General features: G+C 40.2%; 2 protein-coding genes and 2 non-coding genes across 17 annotated transcripts in view; 2 read left to right on the forward strand and 2 right to left on the reverse strand.

Annotated features, from left to right (window-relative positions):
* Positions 1-26,696, forward strand: part of unc-89 (Muscle M-line assembly protein unc-89) — a gene marked incomplete at both ends in the record, with an annotated part of 55,184 nt that overhangs the window by 17,415 nt on the left and 11,073 nt on the right. For 2 of the 14 annotated variants that reach the window (NM_001025814.4, NM_001356812.3), the window contains 18 exons: positions 282-467; positions 1,360-1,425; positions 2,275-4,128; positions 5,420-5,776; positions 5,863-7,094; positions 7,150-9,010; positions 9,188-9,344; positions 9,559-11,718; positions 11,804-17,868; positions 17,919-18,162; positions 18,217-18,546; positions 20,422-20,525; positions 22,137-22,411; positions 22,510-23,594; positions 24,061-24,173; positions 24,279-24,447; positions 24,908-25,007; positions 26,409-26,600. In NM_001025814.4, coding sequence (NP_001020985.1) covers positions 282-467; positions 1,360-1,425; positions 2,275-4,128; positions 5,420-5,776; positions 5,863-7,094; positions 7,150-9,010; positions 9,188-9,344; positions 9,559-11,718; positions 11,804-17,868; positions 17,919-18,162; positions 18,217-18,546; positions 20,422-20,525; positions 22,137-22,411; positions 22,510-23,594; positions 24,061-24,173; positions 24,279-24,447; positions 24,908-25,007; positions 26,409-26,600 — 16,550 coding nt within the window. Of the gene's footprint in view, positions 1-281; positions 468-1,359; positions 1,426-2,274; positions 4,129-5,419; positions 5,777-5,862; positions 7,095-7,149; positions 9,011-9,187; positions 9,345-9,558; positions 11,719-11,803; positions 17,869-17,918; positions 18,163-18,216; positions 18,547-20,421; positions 20,526-22,136; positions 22,412-22,509; positions 23,595-24,060; positions 24,174-24,278; positions 24,448-24,907; positions 25,691-26,408; positions 26,601-26,696 lie in introns of those variants that run through there. The other 12 variants (NM_001356808.3, NM_001356814.3, NM_001356807.3 and 9 more) reach the window with 8 other exon arrangements.
* On the reverse strand, positions 4,821-4,841 carry 21ur-14824. The gene has a single exon (NR_050051.1).
* Positions 18,548-20,012, reverse strand: clec-89 (C-type lectin domain-containing protein). The gene is made up of 4 exons (NM_001306223.3): positions 19,874-20,012; positions 19,270-19,822; positions 18,897-19,058; positions 18,548-18,843 (listed from the first exon to the last, which is right to left on the reverse strand). The coding sequence occupies exons 1-4, from the start codon at positions 19,970-19,972 to the stop codon at positions 18,683-18,685; spliced, it is 975 nt and encodes a 324-aa protein (NP_001293152.1). The 5' UTR covers positions 19,973-20,012; the 3' UTR covers positions 18,548-18,682.
* On the forward strand, positions 25,788-25,908 carry C24G7.6. Its single transcript, NR_101546.1, has one exon. It is a non-coding gene; the product is annotated as a small nucleolar RNA C24G7.6 (small nucleolar RNA).

The raw sequence follows: 26,696 nt of genomic DNA on the forward strand, positions 1-26,696 counted from the left end.
AAAGCTGTGCGAAATCGCAATTGCCAAATATTTTGAGGTCGGCAATCTCATCAATTGCCAAGAATTTCTTTGACAAATTGCTTGCCTGTCGCCAAAAATGCCAATTTGGAAAACTGGCCAGTTGCCAAAAAGTATAGTTTTTGGCAATTTCGGCAACGGGAAGTTGCCGACGAGCACGTAAATTTGGTTAAGCAGGCATGGCGACAATGTTTGTAAAATTTTCTTAAAAAATCTTCCCGCGCTACCAGTCTCCAAAAATTAAAAAAAACATCGAATTTCAGGTGCGAGATGGACAGGAAGGGGCGCGCGTAACACGTGACGAGAGCACCGTCGACGGCGCATCGATCCTGACGATCGACACGGCGACATACTATTCCGAAGTGAACCATCTGACAATTTCTGTTGTCGCAGAAAACACACTCGGAGCCGAAGAGACGGGCGCCCAGTTGACGATCGAGCCGAAGAAGGTTTGTGTTTTTTTGGGGAATTATTTTAGGCACTGGGGTTATGTGATGACGTGGTAGCTTTGAATCCTGGGGAAATTTATATCAAAATACATTTTTTAAATTTCTTGTTTTTTACTCAAAAATTCGAAGCTTCCACGTCATATTCAGGTTACTGTAGAAATTGAGAAACAAGAATAGGGAAGTGCAAAGTGATATATATGAGTTTATTTTCTGCCGTGGTGATTTTGATTTGATTGGTCGGATATTTTTTAAATTGCGCAATTATTTGCCTTAAAAAAAAATTAATTGCCTTAAAAAATCTGAATTCCGATAAAATTTCAAGTATTTTTTTGAAACAAAAATTGTGGAAAATCAGTTTCAAAATTTCAAAATTCTCTCGAAAAGTTTACAAAAATATGATTTCAAAAAATTATATCCTGTAAAAATTGGCTAACTGCAAAAAAGTAAGAGGCCATTTCATTTGGTCACCATTTCTGTAAAAATTACTATTTTTCGAACAAATTGAAACTAAGTGAAAATCTTTCGATTGAGAAAAATCATCCAATTTGAGTTTTTCAATGACGGAAAGGGCTGCAGTTTGCTGAAATTTTGAGATAATTCCGGAATTTCCTAGAAAATCGTGTTATTTTTTTTTTGGAAGTCCTCAAATCTTTTATCATTTTTTTTTAATTGAAAAGTTTTAAAAAACTAAAAATTACCAGTGTTAAATTTTTCAAACTTTAAACTTTTTTAAAGTAAAATTTTTAGTTTGAAGAAAGTTGCGAAAAATTCAAAATTGCTAACATTGGGGCGAAACGGATTTTCTACTAAAAACATTCTACCGATCAAATCAAAACCACGTGATTTTTGTGAACTGCAGTTTATTCTCAATTTTGCATGTTTTCAAATTCAGGAGAGTGTCGTCGTCGAAAAGCAAGATTTGTCCAGTTCAGAAGTCCAGAAGGAAATAGCTCAGCAGGTAGGTATTACAGATGGATGCATGGATGTTTCGTTTGCTGTGTCTGTTGTGCCTATTCCCAGATATTCCATATTTGAACTTCATTTGAAAATTTAAATTTTAAAATTCTAAACCAAAAAGTTTAGTGAAAATATAATTTTTAGAAAAATTCGAAAATTAATCAACTTTCCAAATAATTTTCCTTCTAAGCACGACTCTAAGTACTTCAATCAACCACTTCTTTTAAGCTCTTACCAACCTTGGATTTTAACAACAAAAAATAGTTAGAAATATCACTTGTTCGAAATTCTGTAATATGAATAGTCATACTCTTTTAATTAGAAAAAAATTGAGGGATCAGTCAGAATTGATTCATTTAAATTTTTGAAACAAATAAGAATAATAAGAAGTTAAAAATAGGCGTTTATAATTGGTTTGCTCTCATTCTCTCATCTTCTTCTACTATTTTCTGATGCAAATTATTACTCATATCATCTCGTAATTTAGACATTTTTTTTGATAATTTCAGCTCTTTTTTTAATGAGGGAACCGTTTTAGATAAATACTTGCATAAACAGTTAGGTACAGGGTAGACAAATTACTTTTAAATTGCACGTGTTCAAAATTTCCCGCGCAATTTCCAGACTCTGTTCTTTCATTCGATGAGAGCATCAGAATAAGTAGTTAATACCTTTAATTGCTATTAAAAATTGTGCAAACACCAAACCCATGCATCAAATCTTCGCGCAATTACTTAGAAGTTATAATTTTTACGAAATAAAGAATTTCGAACAAGTGAATTTTCTATTGGACTAACCAAGCTTAGAATATTTAAAAAAAATTAAGTGGTCTATTCAAAAATAATTAAAGGTAAAAGAAGCTTCTCCTGAGGCAACAACAACCATCACAATGGAGACATCGTTGACGTCAACTAAAACAACTACAATGTCCACAACTGAAGTCACATCAACAGTTGGAGGAGTGACTGTCGAGACCAAGGAGTCGGAATCGGAATCCGCGACAACAGTGATCGGAGGAGGATCAGGTGGTGTAACCGAGGGAAGCATCAGTGTTAGCAAGATTGAGGTTGTCTCGAAGACGGACTCACAGACTGATGTTAGAGAAGGAACACCAAAGAGACGAGTGTCGTTTGCTGAAGAGGAATTGCCAAAAGAGGTTATTGATTCGGACCGCAAAAAGAAGAAGAGTCCAAGCCCGGACAAAAAGGAGAAGAGCCCTGAGAAAACTGAGGAAAAGCCTGCTAGTCCTACTAAGAAGACTGGTGAGGAGGTGAAGTCTCCAAAGGAGAAGAGCCCAGCAAGTCCGACAAAGAAGGAAAAGTCACCTGCAGCAGAGGAAGTTAAATCACCTACCAAAAAGGAGAAATCTCCATCATCACCAACCAAGAAGGAAAAGAGCCCATCGTCTCCAACCAAAAAGACTGGGGATGAGGTGAAAGAAAAGTCTCCACCAAAGAGCCCAACCAAAAAGGAAAAGAGCCCGGAGAAACCTGAAGATGTAAAATCTCCAGTTAAGAAGGAAAAAAGCCCGGATGCAACTAATATTGTTGAAGTTTCCTCTGAAACAACAATTGAGAAAACTGAAACTACTATGACCACTGAGATGACACACGAATCGGAAGAGTCAAGAACTTCCGTGAAAAAGGAGAAGACTCCGGAGAAGGTTGATGAAAAACCAAAGAGCCCGACGAAGAAGGACAAATCACCAGAAAAGTCTATTACCGAGGAGATCAAGTCACCTGTCAAAAAAGAGAAATCTCCGGAGAAGGTGGAAGAGAAACCAGCTAGTCCTACCAAGAAAGAGAAGTCTCCAGAAAAACCAGCTTCGCCGACAAAGAAGTCGGAAAATGAAGTAAAATCTCCAACTAAAAAAGAGAAGAGTCCAGAGAAATCTGTAGTTGAAGAGCTAAAATCTCCAAAGGAAAAATCACCAGAGAAGGCTGACGACAAGCCAAAGAGCCCGACAAAGAAGGAGAAGTCACCTGAAAAATCGGCTACGGAAGATGTGAAATCTCCAACCAAAAAAGAAAAATCTCCAGAAAAAGTTGAAGAGAAGCCAACGAGCCCAACCAAAAAAGAGTCCTCGCCAACTAAAAAGACCGATGATGAGGTAAAGTCTCCAACCAAGAAGGAGAAGAGCCCACAAACCGTTGAAGAAAAACCAGCTAGCCCGACAAAGAAGGAGAAGTCGCCAGAGAAATCTGTAGTAGAAGAGGTGAAATCTCCCAAAGAAAAATCTCCAGAAAAGGCTGAGGAGAAGCCAAAGAGTCCTACAAAGAAAGAGAAGTCACCTGAAAAGTCCGCTGCGGAAGAAGTCAAATCTCCTACCAAAAAAGAGAAGTCTCCAGAAAAGTCTGCTGAGGAGAAGCCTAAGAGCCCAACCAAAAAAGAGTCTTCACCAGTTAAAATGGCAGATGATGAGGTGAAATCTCCAACCAAGAAGGAAAAGAGCCCCGAAAAGGTTGAAGAAAAACCTGCGAGCCCAACCAAGAAAGAAAAAACACCAGAAAAGTCAGCTGCCGAAGAACTCAAATCTCCCACGAAGAAGGAAAAGAGCCCATCTTCACCAACCAAGAAAACTGGGGACGAATCCAAAGAAAAATCTCCAGAAAAACCAGAGGAGAAGCCAAAGAGCCCGACACCAAAGAAGTCTCCACCAGGCTCACCAAAGAAGAAGAAGTCAAAGTCGCCGGAAGCCGAAAAGGTAAAGTTTGGTAGGGTTGAGAGAGACAGTGTTTTGAAAAAAAAACCTTTTTTTTTTTGAAAAAATTGAGTGAGACTGGAGAGAAAAAGAAGTGGTTAATTTGATCTAGAGTCGTAGTGCTAGGAAAATTAAAATTTGGAAATTTCAAAATTTTAATTCAAAATTTTAATAAAAACAAAAACAATTAAGTTGTAGAACATTATAAATGTATTGTGTATTGACTAATGCAAGTCGGATTTAATAATTTTTGAACATTGAAAAATACAAGTACGTAATTTGCAAATTGAGATTTTTTTGAAATTTTAAAAGTTAATTGAAATATGATCTGCGAAAATCGAACTACAAGGTGCTACACTATTGCTTGAAATTATGTACTTGTCAAATGTCTAGAGAAAGTTTCTAAATTTACGGAAATTTCCAAGGAGTTCACTTTTAAAATCGTTCAAAATGGAAAGTCTCCACTTTTTGAACAAAAATGTTGAACGAAACATTTATTACTTTTCAAAATGTTTTGTCTGGAAACTTTCTCTGACAGTCTTGAAATACAATTTTTTGAAACAAGGTTTTATTTGAATTCTAGAATGATAAAAATGTATTGAGATCGGTTCGTTTTGGCTCTTTTTCTCAGATTGTTTCAAAAAATATAATAATTAGATTTATATGACTTATTTTGTCACGATTCTATTCAAAATTTGGTACTTGAGCTCATGGCATTGAAAGATTTTTTAGGAAATTTTTAAATATAAAATTAGAAGCAGTATTAAAATTGCAAATGTTTTTTCTTTAATGTCATGGAAATTTTTGCAAGTTTTAGAATTTTCAACACTGAAAATCTTAAAATAGCTTAAATTTGGTAAAACTATGTCTGGAAATAATTCTTGAAATACTTTTTGAAAATTTAAAATGATAAACCGGAAATTTTACTAGTTAATTTTTTTTGAAAAAAAATCTTTGAATTTTAATAATTTTGAAATTAACAGAAAGTTTTACAATTTGAAAAATTATTTGAAAATGTTTCAAGTTTTAAAAACTTGGAAAAAATTTTTCTAAAAAAAAACATTTTAAAATTATTTTTCGAAAGTTCTGTAAAAACATGATTTTGATTATTACTTTTTGGATTCTTTCCGGATAATTTTGTGGATTAATATGGAATATTTGAATTTTGGTTTTATTTTGCTTTCTATTTATGGGAGAGTGCGTGAAATGTTGAATTTGGGCATCTACCGATTTGGAAACAAAATTAATTTAAATAAATCTTACAAATCCCAGCAACAACGTTTTTATTTTTCAGCCTCCAGCGCCAAAGCTCACTCGCGACCTCAAATTGCAGACAGTCAACAAGACCGACTTGGCCCATTTCGAAGTTGTCGTTGAACATGCAACCGAGTGCAAATGGTTCTTGGATGGAAAAGAGATTACGACAGCCCAAGGGGTTACGGTTTCAAAGGACGATCAATTTGAATTCCGTTGCTCAATTGATACAACCATGTTTGGAAGTGGAACTGTGTCTGTTGTGGCTTCAAATGCTGCTGGTTCCGTGGAGACTAAGACTGAATTGAAGGTTTTGGAAACTCCAAAGGAAACCAAGAAACCAGAATTCACTGACAAGCTCAGAGATATGGAAGTCACAAAGGGAGATACAGTACAGGTTAGTAGAATTTAGAATTCCTCTAAAAATTTTATGAAACTATGATATCATGAAATCTTACCAAATTAATCATTTATATTTTCCAGATGGACGTCATCGCCCTACACTCGCCTCTATACAAATGGTACCAAAATGGAAATCTGTTGGAAGATGGAAAGAATGGAGTTACCATTAAGAACGAGGAAAACAAATCTTCATTGATCATTCCAAATGCTCAAGATTCTGGAAAGATCACAGTTGAAGCTTCGAACGAAGTCGGATCATCTGAATCCTCTGCTCAACTGACTGTCAATCCACCATCAACTACCCCAATTGTTGTTGATGGACCAAAGTCGGTGACTATCAAGGAAACGGAAACTGCTGAGTTCAAGGCAACAATTAGCGGATTCCCAGCACCAACTGTCAAATGGACGATTAATGAAAAGATCGTAGAGGAATCTAGAACTATCACCACTATCAAGACGGAAGACGTCTATACTTTGAAGATCTCTAATGCAAAGATCGAGCAGACTGGAACTGTGAAAGTTACTGCTCAAAATTCAGCTGGACAGGATAGCAAGCAAGCTGACCTTAAGGTTGAACCAAATGTGAAAGCTCCAAAGTTCAAGTCTCAGCTCACTGATAAGGTTGCTGATGAAGGAGAACCACTCCGTTGGAATCTTGAATTGGATGGGCCATCACCTGGAACTGAAGTCTCTTGGCTTCTTAACGGACAGCCACTTACAAAGAGTGATACTGTTCAAGTAGTCGATCATGGAGATGGAACTTATCATGTGACGATTGCAGAGGCCAAGCCAGAAATGTCTGGAACTCTTACAGCAAAAGCAAAGAACGCCGCAGGAGAGTGTGAGACATCGGCAAAGGTTACTGTGAATGGAGGAAACAAGAAACCAGAATTTGTTCAAGCTCCACAAAATCACGAGACAACTCTTGAAGAAAGTGTTAAGTTCAGCGCTATTGTTACTGGAAAACCAATGCCAAATGTGACATGGTATTTGAACAACAAGAAGTTGATCCAGAGTGAGGAGGTTAAAGTGAAGTATGTTCATGAGACTGGAAAGACATCAATCCGCATTCAAAAGCCACTCATGGAGCACAATGGAACTATCCGCGTTGAAGCTGAGAATGTGTCAGGAAAGGTTCAAGCCACAGCTCAATTGAAGGTTGACAAAAAGACTGAAGTTCCAAAGTTCACTACGAACATGGATGATCGTCAAGTCAAAGAGGGAGAAGATGTGAAGTTCACTGCAAATGTGGAAGGATACCCTGAACCATCTGTAGCATGGACTTTGAATGGAGAACCAGTTTCTAAGCATCCGTAAGTTTCCTTTATTTTTTTCCATGTTGAAAATTTTAATTTATAAAATTTCCAGAAACATCACTGTTACCGACAAGGACGGAGAGCACACCATCGAAATTTCCGCCGTCACACCCGAACAAGCTGGAGAGCTGTCTTGCGAAGCGACAAACCCCGTCGGATCCAAAAAGAGAGATGTTCAACTCGCTGTTAAAAAGGTCGGTGATGCACCAACGTTTGCAAAGAATCTCGAAGATCGGTTGATCACCGAGGGAGAGTTGACATTGATGGATGCTAAATTAAACATTGTAAAACCAAAGCCAAAGATCACCTGGCTTAAGGATGGTGTTGAAATTACTTCTGATGGGCATTATAAGATTGTTGAAGAGGAAGATGGATCCTTGAAACTTAGCATTCTTCAAACTAAACTGGAAGATAAGGGAAGAATCACGATTAAAGCGGAAAGCGAATTTGGCGTTGCGGAATGTTCAGCATCTCTTGGAGTTGTTAAGGGACGCCCAATGGCCAAACCAGCATTCCAAAGTGATATTGCACCAATTAACCTCACCGAAGGAGATACCCTTGAATGCAAGCTTCTCATCACCGGAGACCCAACACCTTTCGTCAAGTGGTACATTGGAACACAACTCGTTTGTGCCACTGAAGATACTGAGATCTCTAATGCCAATGGAGTTTACACTATGAAGATTCATGGTGTGACTGCTGACATGACTGGAAAGATCAAGTGCGTCGCATACAATAAGGCTGGAGAAGTGAGCACCGAGGGTCCACTCAAGGTTGTTGCACCGATTCCGGTTGAATTTGAAACATCTCTATGTGATGCTACCTGCAGAGAAGGAGATACTCTCAAATTGAGGGCAGTATTGCTCGGAGAGCCAGAACCAGTTGTCTCGTGGTATGTGAACGGAAAGAAGTTGGAAGAATCTCAGAATATCAAGATTCATTCTGAGAAAGGAACATACACGGTTACAATCAAAGACATCACATGCGATTATTCTGGACAAGTCGTCTGCGAGGCAATCAACGAGTATGGAAAAGCAACATCTGAGGCTACATTGCTCGTGCTGCCACGTGGTGAACCTCCAGATTTCTTGGAATGGCTCAGCAATGTTCGCGCAAGAACTGGAACCAAGGTCGTGCACAAGGTTGTCTTCACAGGAGACCCGAAACCAAGCCTTACATGGTACATCAATAATAAGGAGATTCTCAACTCGGATCTTTACACCATCGTCACAGATGATAAAACATCAACGTTGACAATCAACAGCTTCAACCCAGATGTTCATGTTGGAGAAATTATCTGCAAGGCCGAGAACGATGCTGGAGAAGTTTCCTGTACCGCAAACATGATCACCTACACATCTGACATGTTCAGTGAATCTGAAAGTGAAGCCCAAGCTGAAGAATTTGTCGGAGACGATCTCACTGAAGATGAGAGTCTTCGAGAGGAAATGCACCGTACTCCAACTCCAGTTATGGCACCCAAATTCATCACAAAGATCAAGGATACCAAAGCCAAGAAGGGACACTCTGCTGTCTTTGAATGCGTTGTTCCAGACACCAAGGGAGTGTGCTGCAAGTGGTTGAAGGACGGAAAAGAGATTGAGCTGATTGCCAGAATCCGGGTTCAAACTAGAACTGGACCAGAGGGACACATCACTCAAGAACTTGTCCTCGACAACGTCACTCCAGAAGATGCCGGCAAGTACACGTGCATCGTTGAGAACACCGCCGGAAAAGATACCTGTGAGGCGACGCTAACTGTCATTGAATCATTGGAGAAGAAGTCGGAGAAAAAAGCTCCAGAATTCATTGTTGCTCTTCAAGATAAGACAACAAAGACATCCGAGAAGGTTGTTCTTGAATGCAAAGTCATCGGAGAGCCAAAGCCGAAAGTCAGCTGGCTTCACGATAATGTAAGTCGTGAGAAAAACCCTAATTCCGAAGTGTGAAAAAGTTAATAAAATATACCAGTTGTTACTTAATCCAGTGTGAATCGGTTGGTGTTCAAGTTGTTCAATCCTCTGATTTTTAATTCCCCCTATTTTGATTGATCTTATCTTCTTTACAATAATTCATTATTCAATTTTCAGAAGACAATTACTCAAGAGTCTATCACAGTTGAATCAGTGGAAGGCGTCGAAAGAGTCACAATCACTTCATCTGAATTGTCTCATCAAGGAAAATACACCTGCATTGCCGAGAACACTGAAGGAACATCTAAGACTGAAGCATTCTTGACTGTCCAAGGTAAGCCACAATTTTCAATTCACTGTGGTCTACTGCCCATGGCTGATCTTATGGTTCATAGGTACTTGTTTCAAAATATAAAAATTGTGTACCTGATGTACCATAAGATCAGAATATATCGCAATCTTTTTCCCGTTTGTGTGAAACACCATCACCACTGCTCGCTCTTGGTTTTCTTTCCCACTTCGCACTTTGCACTTTTTCCCATTTACAGGCGAAGCTCCAGTGTTCACAAAGGAACTGCAGAACAAGGAGTTATCAATTGGAGAGAAGCTCGTTCTCTCGTGTTCTGTCAAAGGATCCCCACAGCCGCATGTCGATTTTTATTCGTTCTCGGAAACTACGAAGGTGGAGACGAAGATCACCTCATCCAGTCGAATCGCCATTGAGCATGACCAGACCAATACGCATTGGAGAATGGTTATCAGTCAAATCACAAAAGAAGATATTGTCTCCTACAAAGCTATTGCCACAAATTCAATTGGAACTGCTACTTCAACATCAAAGATCACCACGAAGGTAGAGGCACCAGTCTTTGAGCAAGGATTAAAGAAGACAAGTGTGAAGGAGAAGGAAGAAATTAAGATGGAAGTAAAGGTCGGAGGAAGTGCTCCAGATGTTGAATGGTTTAAGGATGACAAACCAGTCAGTGAAGATGGAAATCATGAGATGAAGAAGAATCCAGAAACTGGAGTGTTTACTCTGGTTGTGAAACAAGCTGCAACTACAGATGCTGGAAAGTATACCGCCAAGGCTTCCAATCCAGCAGGTACTGCTGAATCTTCTGCAGAGGCTGAGGTCACTCAATCTCTCGAGAAACCAACTTTCGTGAGGGAACTTGTCACAACTGAAGTCAAGATCAATGAAACTGCAACTTTGTCCGTTACAGTGAAAGGAGTTCCAGATCCGAGTGTTGAATGGCTTAAGGATGGACAACCAGTGCAAACTGATTCAAGTCATGTGATTGCTAAGGTTGAAGGATCCGGAAGCTACTCGATTACCATTAAGGATGCGAGACTCGAGGACTCTGGAAAGTACGCATGCCGTGCAACCAATCCAGCAGGTGAAGCCAAAACTGAGGCTAACTTTGCAGTTGTCAAGAACTTGGTTCCACCAGAATTTGTTGAGAAACTCAGTCCACTCGAAGTGAAGGAGAAGGAAAGTACCACCTTGTCCGTCAAGGTTGTAGGAACACCAGAACCATCTGTTGAATGGTTCAAGGATGATACTCCAATTAGTATCGACAATGTTCATGTCATTCAGAAGCAGACAGCTGTTGGATCCTTCAGTTTAACCATCAATGACGCGAGACAGGGAGATGTTGGAATCTACTCTTGCCGTGCTAGGAATGAAGCTGGGGAAGCTCTTACAACAGCGAACTTTGGAATCATCAGGGATTCTATTCCACCAGAGTTTACTCAAAAACTTCGACCACTTGAAGTCAGAGAGCAGGAGACTCTTGATTTGAAAGTTACTGTAATTGGAACCCCAGTACCAAATGTTGAATGGTTCAAGGATGATAAGCCAATCAATATTGATAACTCGCACATTTTTGCAAAGGATGAAGGATCAGGACATCATACTCTCACAATTAAACAAGCTAGAGGAGAAGATGTTGGAGTCTACACCTGCAAAGCCACCAACGAAGCCGGAGAAGCCAAAACCACTGCAAACATGGCTGTTCAAGAAGAGATTGAAGCACCATTGTTTGTTCAAGGCCTGAAACCATACGAGGTGGAACAAGGCAAGCCAGCTGAATTGGTGGTTCGTGTAGAAGGAAAGCCAGAGCCTGAGGTTAAATGGTTCAAGGATGGAGTTCCGATTGCTATTGACAATCAGCATGTGATTGAGAAGAAGGGAGAGAATGGATCTCATACTCTTGTCATCAAAGACACCAACAATGCTGACTTCGGAAAGTACACATGCCAAGCTACAAACAAGGCTGGAAAGGATGAAACTGTTGGAGAGCTCAAGATTCCAAAGTATTCATTCGAAAAGCAAACTGCTGAAGAAGTCAAGCCACTGTTCATTGAGCCACTAAAGGAAACATTTGCCGTTGAAGGAGATACCGTTGTTCTTGAATGCAAGGTGAACAAGGAATCACATCCACAAATCAAGTTCTTCAAGAATGATCAACCAGTGGAGATTGGACAACACATGCAATTGGAAGTATTGGAAGATGGAAATATCAAGCTCACAATTCAAAATGCCAAGAAAGAAGACGTTGGTGCATATCGTTGCGAGGCTGTGAATGTTGCCGGAAAGGCCAACACGAATGCTGATTTGAAGATTCAATTCGCTGCTAAAGTTGAAGAACATGTCACCGATGAAAGTGGCCAGCTTGAGGAGATTGGACAGTTTGAGACTGTCGGAGGTAACTTGCATGTAGTACTGTAGTGTAGCACTTTCCTTTTTAGTTTTAAATCAGATTAACAGAACATCTAGTATAAATCTTTCAGATACTGCATCCTCTAAGACCGACACTGGACGTGGAGCTCCAGAATTTGTGGAGCTTCTCCGTTCGTGTACAGTTACCGAGAAGCAACAAGCGATCCTTAAGTGCAAGGTGAAAGGAGAGCCACGACCAAAGATCAAGTGGACTAAGGAAGGAAAGGAGGTCGAAATGTCGGCACGTGTTCGCGCTGAGCACAAGGATGATGGAACTTTGACGCTGACATTTGATAATGTTACTCAAGCCGACGCCGGAGAATACAGATGTGAGGCTGAGAACGAGTATGGAAGTGCATGGACCGAAGGGCCAATTATTGTCACATTGGAAGGAGCTCCAAAGATTGACGGTGAAGCTCCAGACTTCTTGCAACCAGTCAAGCCAGCTGTTGTTACAGTTGGTGAGACTGCAGTTCTTGAAGGAAAGATTTCTGGAAAACCGAAACCAAGTGTTAAATGGTACAAGAATGGAGAAGAGCTCAAGCCATCCGATAGAGTTAAGATTGAGAATTTGGATGATGGAACTCAAAGACTCACCGTTACCAACGCTAAACTCGACGATATGGATGAGTACCGCTGTGAAGCTTCAAATGAGTTTGGAGATGTTTGGAGTGACGTCACTCTTACAGTCAAGGAACCAGCTCAAGTTGCTCCAGGATTCTTCAAGGAACTCTCTGCTATTCAGGTTAAGGAGACTGAAACCGCCAAGTTTGAATGCAAGGTTTCGGGAACTAAGCCAGATGTGAAATGGTTCAAGGACGGAACTCCATTGAAGGAAGACAAACGAGTGCACTTCGAATCAACCGACGATGGAACTCAAAGACTTGTCATCGAAGATTCCAAGACTGATGATCAAGGAAACTACCGTATTGAAGTTTCCAATGATGCTGGAGTTGCGAACAGCAAGGTTCCACTCACAGTCGTTCCATCAGAAACCCTCAAGATCAAGAAGGGACTCACAGATGTAAATGTTACACAGGGAACCAAGATCCTTCTCTCTGTTGAAGTTGAAGGAAAACCAAAAACTGTCAAATGGTACAAGGGAACAGAAACTGTCACCAGCTCCCAGACCACAAAGATCGTGCAGGTGACCGAGTCAGAATACAAGTTAGAAATCGAAAGCGCTGAGATGTCTGATACTGGAGCTTACCGCGTTGTTCTCTCTACTGATTCGTTTTCTGTTGAGTCGTCTGCTACAGTAACTGTCACCAAGGCTGCTGAAAAGATTAGTCTTCCTTCATTCAAGAAGGGACTCGCTGATCAATCCGTTCCAAAGGGAACTCCATTGGTTTTGGAAGTTGAAATCGAAGGAAAGCCAAAAGATGTTAAATGGTATAAGAATGGAGATGAGATCAAGGACGGGAAGGTCGAGGATCTTGGAAACGGAAAATACCGACTCACAATTCCAGACTTCCAAGAGAAAGATGTTGGAGAGTACAGTGTCACTGCTGCTAACGAGGCTGGAGAAATTGAATCAAAGGCCAAGGTAAACGTGAGTGCCAAGCCTGAAATTGTTTCTGGGCTGGTACCAACTACTGTGAAGCAAGGAGAAACTGCCACCTTTAACGTCAAGGTCAAGGGACCAGTCAAGGGAGTCAAGTGGTACAAGAACGGAAAAGAGATTCCTGATGCTAAAACAAAGGACAATGGAGATGGATCCTACTCTCTTGAGATTCCAAACGCTCAAGTTGAAGATGCAGCTGACTATAAGGTTGTTGTCTCCAATGATGCTGGAGATGCTGATTCTTCAGCTGCTCTTACCGTCAAACTTGCTGACGATGGAAAGGATAAGGTGAAACCAGAAATTGTATCGGGACTTATTCCAACTACAGTGAAGCAAGGAGAAACTGCCACCTTTAACGTCAAGGTCAAGGGTCCAGTGAAACAGGTCAAGTGGTATAAGAATGGAAAAGAAATTCCCAACGCCAAGGCTAAGGACAACGGAGATGGATCCTACTCTCTGGAAATTCCAAACGCGCAACTTGATGACACTGCCGACTACAAGGTTGTTGTGTCGAATGATGCTGGAGATGCTGATTCTTCAGCTGCTCTTACTGTTAAGCTTCCTGGAATCGCTATTGTTAAGGGACTTGAAGACGCCGAAGTGCCAAAGGGCAAGAAGGCTGTTCTCCAAGTTGAAACCAACAAGAAGCCAAAGGAAATTAAATGGTATAAGAATGGAAAGGAGATTACTCCAAGCGACAAGGCACAACCCGGAAGCGACGGAGACAACAAACCACAGCTGGTTATTCCAGATGCTGGTGACGATGATGCTGCTGAATATAAGGTTGTGTTGACTGATGAAGATGGAAATACTGCCGATTCGTCATGCGCCTTGACTGTTAAATTACCAGCAAAAGAGCCAAAGATCATCAAAGGACTCGAGGATCAAGTGGTGTCGATTGGATCTCCAATTAAGTTGGAAATCGAAACTTCTGGATCACCGAAGACTGTGAAATGGTACAAAAACGGAAAGGAGCTTCCAGGAGCTGCCGCCAAGACCATCAAGATTCAGAAGATCGACGATAACAAGTATGTTCTTGAGATCCCATCCAGTGTTGTTGAAGATACCGGAGACTACAAAGTCGAAGTTGCCAACGAGGCAGGATCTGCAAACAGCAGTGGAAAGATCACTGTGGAACCAAAGATCACGTTCTTAAAGCCACTGAAGGATCAATCGATCACTGAGGGAGAAAATGCCGAATTCTCAGTTGAAACCAACACCAAGCCAAGAATTGTCAAATGGTATAAGAATGGACAAGAAATTAAGCCAAATTCCCGATTCATCATTGAACAAAAGACTGATACCAAGTATCAACTTGTTATTAAGAACGCTGTTCGTGATGATGCAGACACCTACAAGATTGTTCTTGAAAACACCGCTGGAGAAGCCGAATCTTCTGCTCAATTGACTGTTAAGAAAGCTAAGGCTGGACTCTGCAAGATCGTCAAAGGTCTTGAAGACCAGGTTGTTGCCAAGGGTGCCAAGATGGTATTTGAGGTTAAGATCCAAGGAGAGCCAGAGGATGTCAGATGGCTTCGTGATGCAAATGTTATCAGTGCAGGAGCTAATGCAATCATTGAGAAAATTGATGACACCACCTACAGGTTGATAATTCCATCCGCTGATTTGAAGGATGCTGGTGAATACACTGTCGAAGTAATCAATGAGAGTGGAAAAGCCAAGAGTGATGCAAAGGGAGAGGTTGATGAGAAACCAGAGATTGTTCGAGGACTTGAGAACATCGAAATTCCAGAGGGAGATGACGATGTGTTCAAGGTTGAAGTCAGTGCTCCAGTCAGACAAGTCAAATGGTATAAAAATGACCAGGAGATCAAACCAAACAGCCATTTGGAAGCCAAAAAGATCGGTCCAAAGAAGTACGAACTTGCTATCAACCGTGCTCAATTGGACGATGGAGCCGACTACAAGGTTGTGCTATCGAATGCTGCAGGAGATTGTGATTCTTCCGCGGCTCTCACTGTTGTCAAGCCAAATGTTCTGAAGATTGTCGATGGATTGAAGGATGTTGATGTTGAGGAACCCCAACCAGTTGAACTTAAGGTCAAGGTTGAGGGTATTCCAAAGGTTATTAAATGGTACAAGAACGGACAGGAGCTTAAGCCAGATGCTGACGGATTCAAATTTGAAGAGAAACCAGAATCTGGAGAGTTCTCTCTCACTATCCCATCGTCTAAGAAATCTGATGGGGGTGCATACCGTGTTGTTCTTGGAAATGACAAGGGAGAAGTATACAGTGGATCTGTTGTTCATGTTAAATCTGCCAAATCATCCGAACCAACATCAGGAGCCAACTTCCTCTCCCCACTCAAGGATACCGAGGTTGAAGAAGGAGATATGCTCACTCTTCAGTGCACTATTGCTGGAGAACCATTCCCCGAAGTCATCTGGGAGAAGGATGGTGTTGTCCTTCAGAAGGATGATAGAATCACGATGAGAGTCGCACTTGATGGTACTGCTACCCTCAGAATTCGTTCTGCCAAGAAGAGTGACATTGGACAATATCGTGTTACTGCGAAGAACGAAGCTGGAAGCGCTACAAGTGACTGCAAGGTTACCGTCACTGAACAAGGAGAGCAACCATCGAAGCCAAAGTTCGTTATTCCATTGAAGACGGGAGCAGCTCTTCCAGGCGACAAGAAGGAATTCAATGTGAAGGTTCGAGGACTTCCAAAGCCAACATTGCAATGGTTCTTGAACGGAATCCCAATCAAATTCGATGATAGAATCACCCTCGATGACATGGCTGATGGAAACTACTGTCTTACGATTCGTGACGTTCGTGAAGAAGACTTCGGAACCTTGAAGTGTATTGCAAAGAATGAGAATGGAACAGATGAAACTGTCTGTGAATTCCAACAAGGTGCTGGACACGATGATGGATCTAGAGACGATCTTCGTTATCCACCAAGATTCAATGTTCCACTTTGGGACAGAAGAATCCCTGTTGGTGACCCAATGTTCATCGAGTGTCATGTTGATGCCAACCCGACCGCCGAAGTTGAATGGTTCAAGGATGGAAAGAAGATCGAACACACTGCACATACCGAAATCAGAAACACCGTTGATGGAGCATGTCGCATCAAGATCATTCCATTCGAGGAGTCTGATATTGGAGTTTACATGTGCGTTGCTGTAAACGAGTTGGGACAAGCTGAAACTCAAGCCACATACCAAGTTGAGATTTTGGAACATGTGGAGGAGGAGAAGCGCCGAGAATATGCTCCAAAGATTAATCCACCATTGGAAGATAAAACTGTCAATGGAGGTCAACCAATCAGATTATCATGCAAGGTTGACGCTATCCCAAGAGCTTCAGTGGTTTGGTACAAGGATGGACTTCCACTTCGTGCTGATTCTAGAACCTCTATTCAATATGAAGAGGATGGTACAGCTACCCTTGCGATCAATGACAGTACCGAGGAAGACATTGGAGCATACCGTTGTGTTGCTACAAATGCTCATGGAACGATCAACACCAGTTGCAGTGTGAACGTCAAGGTTCCGAAGCAGGAAGTCAAGAAGGAGGGAGAAGAGCCATTCTTCACAAAGGGACTTGTCGATTTGTGGGCGGATCGTGGAGATTCGTTCACTTTGAAGTGCGCAGTCACCGGAGATCCATTCCCAGAAATCAAGTGGTACAGAAATGGACAACTTCTTAGAAATGGACCAAGAACTGTTATTGAAACATCGCCAGATGGTTCATGTTCACTTACTGTCAATGAATCTACAATGAGTGATGAAGGAATCTATCGATGTGAAGCTGAAAATGCTCATGGAAAGGCCAAGACTCAAGCTACTGCTCATGTGCAAATGGCTCTTGGAAAGACTGAAAAACCAAAAATGGATGAAGGAAAACCACCAAAGTTCATTTTGGAGCTTTCTGATATGTCAGTTTCTCTTGGAAATGTTATTGATTTGGAATGCAAGGTTACCGGACTACCAAATCCATCAGTCAAATGGTCGAAGGATGGAGGTCCACTGATTGAGGACTCCAGATTCGAATGGTCCAATGAAGCCAGCAAGGGAGTCTATCAGCTCAGAATCAAGAACGCCACCGTACATGACGAGGGAACTTATCGCTGCGTTGCCACAAATGAGAATGGAAGTGCTACTACCAAGTCATTTGTAAGAATGGATGATGGTCTTGGATCAGGTGTTGTGACTGCCAGTCAGCCACCAAGATTCACTTTGAAGATGGGAGATGTTCGTACAACTGAAGGACAACCATTAAAATTGGAGTGTAAGGTTGACGCTAGCCCACTTCCAGAGATGGTTTGGTATAAGGATGGAGCCATTGTTACACCATCTGACAGAATTCAAATTAGTCTGTCACCTGATGGAGTTGCAACTCTTCTTATCCCATCTTGCGTCTATGATGATGATGGAATCTACCGTGTAATTGCCACCAACCCATCTGGAACTGCCCAGGATAAGGGAACTGCTACTGTTAAGAAACTTCCAAGAGATAGCGGTGCCAGAAGGTCTGCTGACAGAGATGTATTTGATGCTAACAAGGCACCAAAGCTTATGGAGCCACTGGAGAATATCAGAGTAAGGATTTTATTTTACTAAGGGGCTTCAGAATAATTCGTAACTTTCAGATTCCCGAAAAGCAGTCGTTCCGTCTTCGTTGCAAGTTCAGCGGAGATCCAAAGCCAACAATCAAATGGTTCAAGGATGGAGAACGTGTATTCCCATACGGACGTCTTCAACTCATCGAGTCTCCAGATGGTGTCTGTGAGTTGGTGGTTGATTCTGCCACTCGTCAAGATGCTGGAGGATACAGATGCGTTGCTGAAAACACTTATGGATCTGCTAGAACATCTTGCGATGTTAATGTTATTCGTAAGTTCACATTGATGTTTTAATCTAAAATAACTTTTCAAAATTTAATTTCAGGCGGTGATCGTAAGCCACGCGACATTGACTCGTCCATTCGTGAAGGAAAGGCTCCAGGATTCACCACCCCATTGACAATCCGTCGTGCTAAGCCAGGAGATTCCGTGACATTCGAATGCCTTCCATTCGGAAATCCATTCCCATCAATCAAGTGGCTTAAGGATGGACTTGAGCTGTTCTCTGATGAAAAGATCAAGATGGAAGCTGCTGCAGATGGAACCCAGCGACTCATTCTTTCCGATGTCACCTTCTTGAGTGAAGGATACTTCAGATGTGTAGCTACCAATGAGCATGGAACTGCTTCTACAAAGGCTGAACTTGTCATCGAAGGTATGAAAACACAGTTTATTCAGAGATCGGTATTGAAATGAGATTCTTGGGTTGATTGGAATGGAACAGCGGGAAAAACAAGAAAGTGAATGAGCAATGACTAGGAAATTAACTAAACAAATCAATTAGGGAAATATCAACTTTTGAACTTGCACACAGCCACAGCATTGTACTGTGATAATATTTTATCAGCATAATGATTGATCCATTTACCCCTCTTGTTCATGACAAGAACCGCCAGTGCTCTCCGACCGAATGGCATCCCTCGGTCCCAATTCATATAGTTGAATTCAGAGCCTAAAAAATTTCATCAGTATAGATTAGAAGTTTGAAAACAGAAAGATGCTCACCATCCATCCAATGCCACTTATTTCCATTTCGAGATCTACCATAACCGCCTAGATAGATGAACTCAAAATTTGCGTCTTTTTCTTTCGCCAAATTCATCACAAACTGATTCTCGCTTTCGCTTTCAATACTTGTAAGCATGGCATCCTGACGATGTTCGAACCCTAGAAAAAATATTTACAGTACTAATTTCCAGCAGCAACATTAGGTTTTTTGTCAAAGTTTTGATCCGTCTAAAATTTTTTTAATAAACTTTCAAACGTCTTTTGAGGACAGTTTAGAACAATATCACTACTCTAAATTAAGCTTTATTTCTCAAAATTTCAATTTTGCTCCACTACATCTCTAGAAAAAAGTCCAAAAAACTTCACAAACCGTAATCGAAGCATTTGTTATCGGCCTCCAAAATAGTCATATTTGTCTTTGAAATAGTGCGATAGCAAGCTTGAGTTTCTTTATTGTACACCCAATGTTTTGGACAATGCTTTGAATAGGGCCTGTGCAGTTTTTTCTCACAAATCACTGCAGCAGTAGAGGAACAATTAGCATTCATCCAATGACCATCACTTTTGATATTAATACATTTATTTGAATTGGAACTTCCAACTTCTTCCAGGCCATTTCCATTGGCCCAGTTAGAGTATCTTACGATTTTTCCATTAGGCCATCTGTAGACAAATCCTGGTCCAAATAGGCCGGCTGCTCCGTCAACAATATCAAATCGTGCTCTAGCATCAATCCAAACTTTCTCCGAGTGGCCTTTCACTAATCCACTTATAAAATCATTTTCGCCTCCGCATTCAACCCGTAATACGTGAGCAGACCCATCGGCAATCATTTTTTGACAATATGAATGTGCTTCAGTCAGGCGCATTCGCCTACGTGCCAAATGATAGCACGTTCGTCCAGGTTCATCGTGATGCCAACTCTTTAAAAATGAGAGAAAAAGGTCATTGTTGAATAGTTGAATGCAACTCACTTTTGGACAATTAGGAAATGTTGTAGGCGGAATCGAAAGGCCAACGGTTGTTGAGAAGAGTGATGTTAGGAAAAATGAAATAAAATGAAATAATGTCATGTCACCGTACCATAGAGTTGAGAGTCTGAGAGATTAAGCTGCAAAATGGTTTTTTATTTTATTTTTGAACTTTTGAAGTCTGAGAGAGAGAGAGAAAGAGAAAAAAATAATGAATAAATAAATGTTAAAATGAATAAAATGCAAGTGTGAAAGTATTGCACCCGACTACTATACTTTGAAAAATTATATCTCAGTTCATTTTGAATATATCAATAAATTTTTAACTACAGAATCATAGAAAAAGAAATCATAAATATTTTGTCAGTTGACAACTTTTGTATAGGACAAACTGGAACTAAAATATAGCTGTCAAAGTTAAACAATGAGGTGTAATACTTATAAAGAAAATACGTTTTTGAAAGACTATAAAAATAGTTAAATTTATAAGCCACAAAATTTAAAGAAAGAGTATAAAGTTCAATTCTTCAAAGAAAATCTCATAATTTCAGGAGACCGAACTATTGGATCCCGCCCACTTCCAGAAGTAAACGGAGAGCCTGAAGAATGCAAGCCAAGAATCCGTCGTGGACTGTACAACATGAGTATTCACGAGGTAAAAAAACACACAAGGAAAAAACACGAAAAAGATTACGAAAAAGTGATTGTCTTCTTCCAATCAACCCCCTCGAAATGACCACGCATGCACAATTTTTAGATAATCCTTTTGCTTATCAACTGAACAAATAATCATGATTTTGATATAAAGAGTGACTGTGAAAGAGAGGGGGCAAACACAAGGCAGACCCTTGTTTTGAAGTCTAGTTTTGTGTTCCTTCAAACTGCAGTCATCCATCCAGCACAGGGAAAAGGAGTTCGGGAAAAGCGCGAAGATTGACGCAAATTGCTCCCGAAAATACACACAGGAGGAGGGAAAAGTCACGTGTGTGGCATATTCGGACAAATTTTGCACTTTTTCAAGTGTTTTTTTTTGGAAATAAGTTTCCATGATGTTTTTGTAGACAAAGAAAGGTTTTTGTTTTGTTGTAAATTTTAAATTTCCAAAGTTTGAAATATTCAGAAATTAGTAAAAATTTTGCTGAAAGAGCTAAAATCAAACGCTGAATTAAGGTCCGAAAACTCTGAATTTTTGTTAGAAAAAGTTATAGCTAAAATAACAGATCGTAAAAAGGCTTCTGGTTTTTTGGATGTAAGCTTTCCCGTTTTTAGTTTTCGTTTCACATCTCCCTAACTAAAAAATGCGCTCAAAAGTAATACAGAGAACAAAAGTAATACAACTCCAAAAAGCCACACAAAAAAATCAAAATCTTTTGGCGCACTTTTACTAATATTTACCGTATTTACAGTTTAGAAAAAATTGAATTGACTTTTTTTTTTGAAAAAAGGCATTGAGAAATTTTCAAGTGCTTTGATATTATCAAGATGTAAAAATTGTTTTTTAAATTCAAAATTATTTTGGAATCGAAATTCCGCTGAGCAAGTAGCACAGTTGTCTGGCCTAGAAAAATGCGGAAAACATGCAATAGGTACGTCATTTAAATATTTGCGCCGAAGCTTACAACCCCGACTGTTGCTCTTACCCAACACACTCACAGTAATCCAATTCACGCACAAACGGTGGGAAAAAACATAGAATAAGTAGAAGAAGCGCTCATATTTACACACTCAATAACCACGAAAAGAGCAAAATTGCATCAAATACATAGATTAGAGAACGTTCGGAAGTTCGCTCAACTTTTGGAACAATAAGTATATAGCAAATATATCAAGTTCTCTTTTTTTAAAGATTTCCTAAAAATGTTCCTAAAACCGTAAAAGCAATGAAATCTGTGAAATCTGTGAAATACAAGATATATCTTGAGACAGCGGTGACTTTTATTCGAGACAAAAACCACCCCACCCCTTAAAATACACAAATGATTCATTCGATTCGATTCGTCAGCCGCTGCAAAAAAGTTGACCTTCTCATCAACAAACAAAATGTCTATGACCCCCGCGACGCTAAAAGAGAGGTGTGAAATTTTAAAAAGGGAGGAGGGGGACATTATTGGATGAATCATGCTGCTCAATGGAGCACAAAGCGCCCCTTGGGTGGAATTCCCAAATTTTTTCGCTTATGAAATCTAAAAAGGGAAAAACTTGTGTCGACGTCAAAAATTGCGGAGAATAGAGCTGTGAGCACAAATAAACTTCCGGTTCTTTCCAGGGTAATGTTGTGGAGATGATCGTCTGTGCAACTGGTATCCCAACGCCAACTGTCAAGTGGTACAAGGATGGACAGGAGATTGTCGGAGATGGACCTGATGGAAAGAGGGTCATCTTTACGGATGAACGAGGAATTCATCACTTGGTTATTGTGAATGCATCTCCAGATGATGAAGGAGAGTACTCGTTGGAAGCAACGAATAAGTTGGGATCAGCCAAGACCGAAGGATCCTTGAACATTATCAGACCAAGACATATTGCAGATGCTGACGAGAGGTAAGAATATTTTGAAATCAAATCTTGAAAACTTTAGATATTCAACTAGTACTTCAATAATAGCTAGCTTCTACTCTAAGTATCCATATATTTTTCAGAGGAGGCATGCCATTCCCACCAGGATTCGTGCGTCAACTAAAGAACAAGCACGTCTTCAATCACATGCCAACAATCTTCGACTGCCTTGTTGTCGGACACCCAGCCCCTGAAGTAGAGTGGTTCCACAATGGAAAGAAGATTGTTCCAGGAGGACGAATCAAGATTCAATCGTGTGGAGGAGGATCTCATGCCCTCATCATTCTCGATACAACCCTTGAAGATGCAGGAGAGTACGTTGCTACTGCGAAGAACTCTCATGGATCCGCCAGCTCATCAGCAGTGCTTGATGTGACTGTTCCATTCCTGGACAGCATCAAGTTCAATGGAGAGATTGATGTGACTCCATACCTCACCGAGGAATATGGATTCAAGAAGCTTAACACCGCCAGTCTCCCAACTCCACCAGATCGTGGACCATTCATCAAGGAGGTCACCGGACATTATCTTACACTCTCATGGATTCCAACAAAGAGAGCTCCACCACGTTATCCACAAGTCACATATGTTATTGAGATTCGTGAACTTCCAGAGAAACAATGGTCTCTCTTGGAGTATAACATTCCAGAGCCAGTATGCAAGGTTCGTAATTTGGAACTCGGAAAGTCATATCAATTCCGTGTTCGTGCTGAGAACATCTATGGAATCTCTGATCCATCGCCAGCATCTCCACCATCAAGACTCATGGCTCCACCACAACCAGTATTCGATAGAAGAACGAACAAAGTTATTCCACTTCTTGACCCATATGCAGAAAAAGCTCTTGATATGAGATACTCTGAACAGTACGCGTGTGCTCCATGGTTCTCACCAGGAGTCGTTGAGAAGCGATACTGCGCCGAGAACGATACCCTCACAATTGTTCTGAATGTGTCCGGATTCCCGGATCCAGATATCAAATGGAAGTTCCGTGGATGGGATATTGACACGTCATCGCCAACCTCTAAATGCAAAGTGTACACTTATGGAGGTTCCGAGACAACATTAGCCATCACTGGATTCAGCAAGGAGAATGTTGGACAATATCAATGTTTCGCCAAGAACGATTACGGAGATGCACAACAAAATATTATGGTTGATCTTGCAAGTGAGTTAGATATCAAACAAAGAGTGGGTGAAATTTTGGAAACTTCTGGTTTTTAATATTTTCGGCAATTGCTGGAGTTGTCAATTTGTTGAATTTTCAGCAATTTAACTGTATTTTGCATTTTTGAATATTTAGCCACGGCATAATTTTTTTAAAGGAATTTTTAGTATTCCTTCAGGTATTTAGTATTCCTTCAGGTATTACGAAAATACCTAATAATTGGAGGCGTGAAAAGTGAACGATTTATATTTTCGACAATTCTCATTTTTGGTAATTTTGGTAATAAAAAAACACAAGAGCACCTCATCTCACATAGAATTTCAACAAGCAAATTTGTTTTAAAAATTAAATTCAATACTGAGAGGTCACTGCAACTATTTTTGATTAGAGCAGAATCTTGAAATTTTAAAATTTTAAAAGAGAAAATGACGATTAAATTTAATATAATTTAAATTTTCAATTTCAGCACGACCAAACTTCATCCAACCACTCGTGAACAAGACCTTCTCATCAGCTCAGCCAATGAGAATGGACGTGAGAGTCGACGGAGAACCTTTCCCAGAATTGAAATGGATGAAGGTAATTATAGTTTAACCGTCTAGATGTTTCAGAATTTCTTTGGTTAGAGTTTCTTCGGCTCTTGCCATTCATTCACATCTATAATTAAATTCATATGTTTTCTAGGAATGGCGCCCAATTGTCGAGTCGTCTCGCATCAAGTTTGTTCAAGACGGACCTTATTTGTGCTCTTTGATCATTAATGATCCAATGTGGAGAGACTCCGGAATCTATTCATGTGTTGCTGTAAATGATGCCGGACAAGCCACGACGTCGTGTACTGTTACTGTTGAAGGTGAGTAGGTTTTTTTTTTGAAGAAAAACAATATATTAGAAAAACAAATTTAAACTCGTTTTCCGGGTACGGAGACTCGCCTTTTCTTTTGATCTTTTTTTAATTTTATTTTAGGAACAAATCAATCTTCAGAATTTGATCAATCTGAGAGTAAATTTCAATTTGAAATATATTTTTTTTTAATTTCTCGAAAAAATATGAAAATCTCTGAAAGTTTGAATATTTTTTGATTTTAACGGCACTTTTTGAAGCAAAAAGCTTAACATACTGTCACATTCACAGGATTTAAAATTTACGCTTAAAAAGAGGCATTATGCGCACATTGTGTTTTCACTGTTAATCTAGGACACTATGCCTTACGCTCAAATTTGGTGGGCTCATCACTGCACATAAACTTCTCTAAAAATAGTTTTATTGAATATCTAATTTAATGTTTTTATTTCAAAAAAATTAATTTCAGCTGAAGGCGACTACAATGACGTCGAACTTCCCCGTCGCCGAGTGACAATCGAATCGCGACGAGTGCGAGAGCTCTACGAAATCTCTGAAAAAGACGAAAAGTAATTAAAAGCAAAAAGTGTTATTTTTGCCATATGTCTACAACAAAATTATATGTATCAAGTGTTTTTTTTTCTGTTTTTTTTTCTTCTTAAAAATTTTAAATTGCCCACCTTTTTTTTAAATTGTACCAAGTAATTTTTCTGAAGTTTTAATTTTTTTTTCCAAAATTCGAAAACCGTCAAGAACAACTGCGAAGTGCCCAATCGCTAAAGTTCTTGACTTATATTCTTCAAAAAAACTTTAAAATCCAGAAACATTACTTTTCAGTCGCTTATACCGGTTAAGACCCTTTTCATATACATTTTCCCTCAGCTTTCATGTTCCAGTGAAAATCCCTTCCGCCCAGTAGGAGTGAAATCCCATGCAAATTCACACCCGATTCGATTCGAAACTTCGCTCAGTTTTTTCTTTCCTTTTATTAATTTTTAAATTTTCTTGTTGCATACTCCCGGTAGTAAATTTCGCCTAGTCCCATTTGCCATGTGGCAAGTGCCCAATGCCACGTGGCACCCAAAACCCGTGCCCCACCAATCCCTTCCAATGACCAACACTACCCGTTTGCTCAATTTTATCGTTTTTCTTTTTAATTGCCCGATTTTTATTTCTTTACGATCATATCACTTTCTCTTCTTTCCCCCGAAAATGTTTCAATCCTCCTCTCAAAAATAAAGATTGACTAACTATCCCACACCCTGTGTCCACGTCATGTCCACGTCATCAAATAGCACTAACAAATGAATAGATGAGCACTTCGGTCGAAGAATGCGTCAGGGTTACGGTAGGCCGCTGCTGACGTACTTCTTCGATCATGTCCGATTGCGTCCTTGTGTCCTTTGGTGATCGTTGTCTTGCGGCGGTGTGCGGCTTCATGATGAGACATCGCCCACGGCTCCAATTTTTTTCTGTGTCATTCTTTTTTGTGTGCTTTCTTTTCTATTTCAGCTTCTTCTTTTTTTTGTGGGTTTTCTCGAGATATTTGAATTCTTGGAAGTGCTCTTTGAATGATTGAAAAGATAAATTTCAGATATTCGCTCCTGACTTCAGCAGCAGTTTTGGCAATTTGGCAACATTTTTATTTCAGGAATCACTCTGAACATCTGAAAATCTGGAAAAGAGCACTTCCGGGAAAACCCTCCGAGAAAGAAAAATCTGAAATTGACCAGCAGGCACACAAATAAAATTGGCGCAAAAAAAGTGCCGGGAGCTCATGTTGAATCGAAGCCAGCCCCCAACACTCAATTACCACCAAGCGTCCCCTGTCCAAGTGAATCGTAGAGAAATTATCTGAAATTAGAGCTACAGTCATATTCAAAAAATGTATAAGTTAGTAGATAATGTACATACTGTAGAATTATTCTAGTAGGCACTTTCCCCCTCTCTAACGCTGGTGGTAATTGCAGGTTGGCGGCCGAAGGAGCACCATTTCGAGTCAAAGAAAAAGCCACGGGACGCGAGTTTTTGGCGCAGTTGAGACCGATCGATGATGCTCTAATGCGCCACGTGGATATCCACAATTCGTTGGATCATCCAGGAATTGTGCAAATGCATCGGGTGCTTAGAGATGAGAAATTGGCATTGGTGGTGTTTGATAAGTGGGTTTTAATTTTGATTTTGGAGGGGTTTGTCTGGGAACGATTGAAAATGGTTGCTTGGCCAATGCGGAGTATATCAAAATTTACTGAAAATGG

The sequence above is a fragment of the Caenorhabditis elegans genome, chromosome I, assembly GCF_000002985.6.
Source record: "Caenorhabditis elegans chromosome I".
Taxonomy (NCBI): Eukaryota; Metazoa; Nematoda; class Chromadorea; order Rhabditida; family Rhabditidae; genus Caenorhabditis; species Caenorhabditis elegans.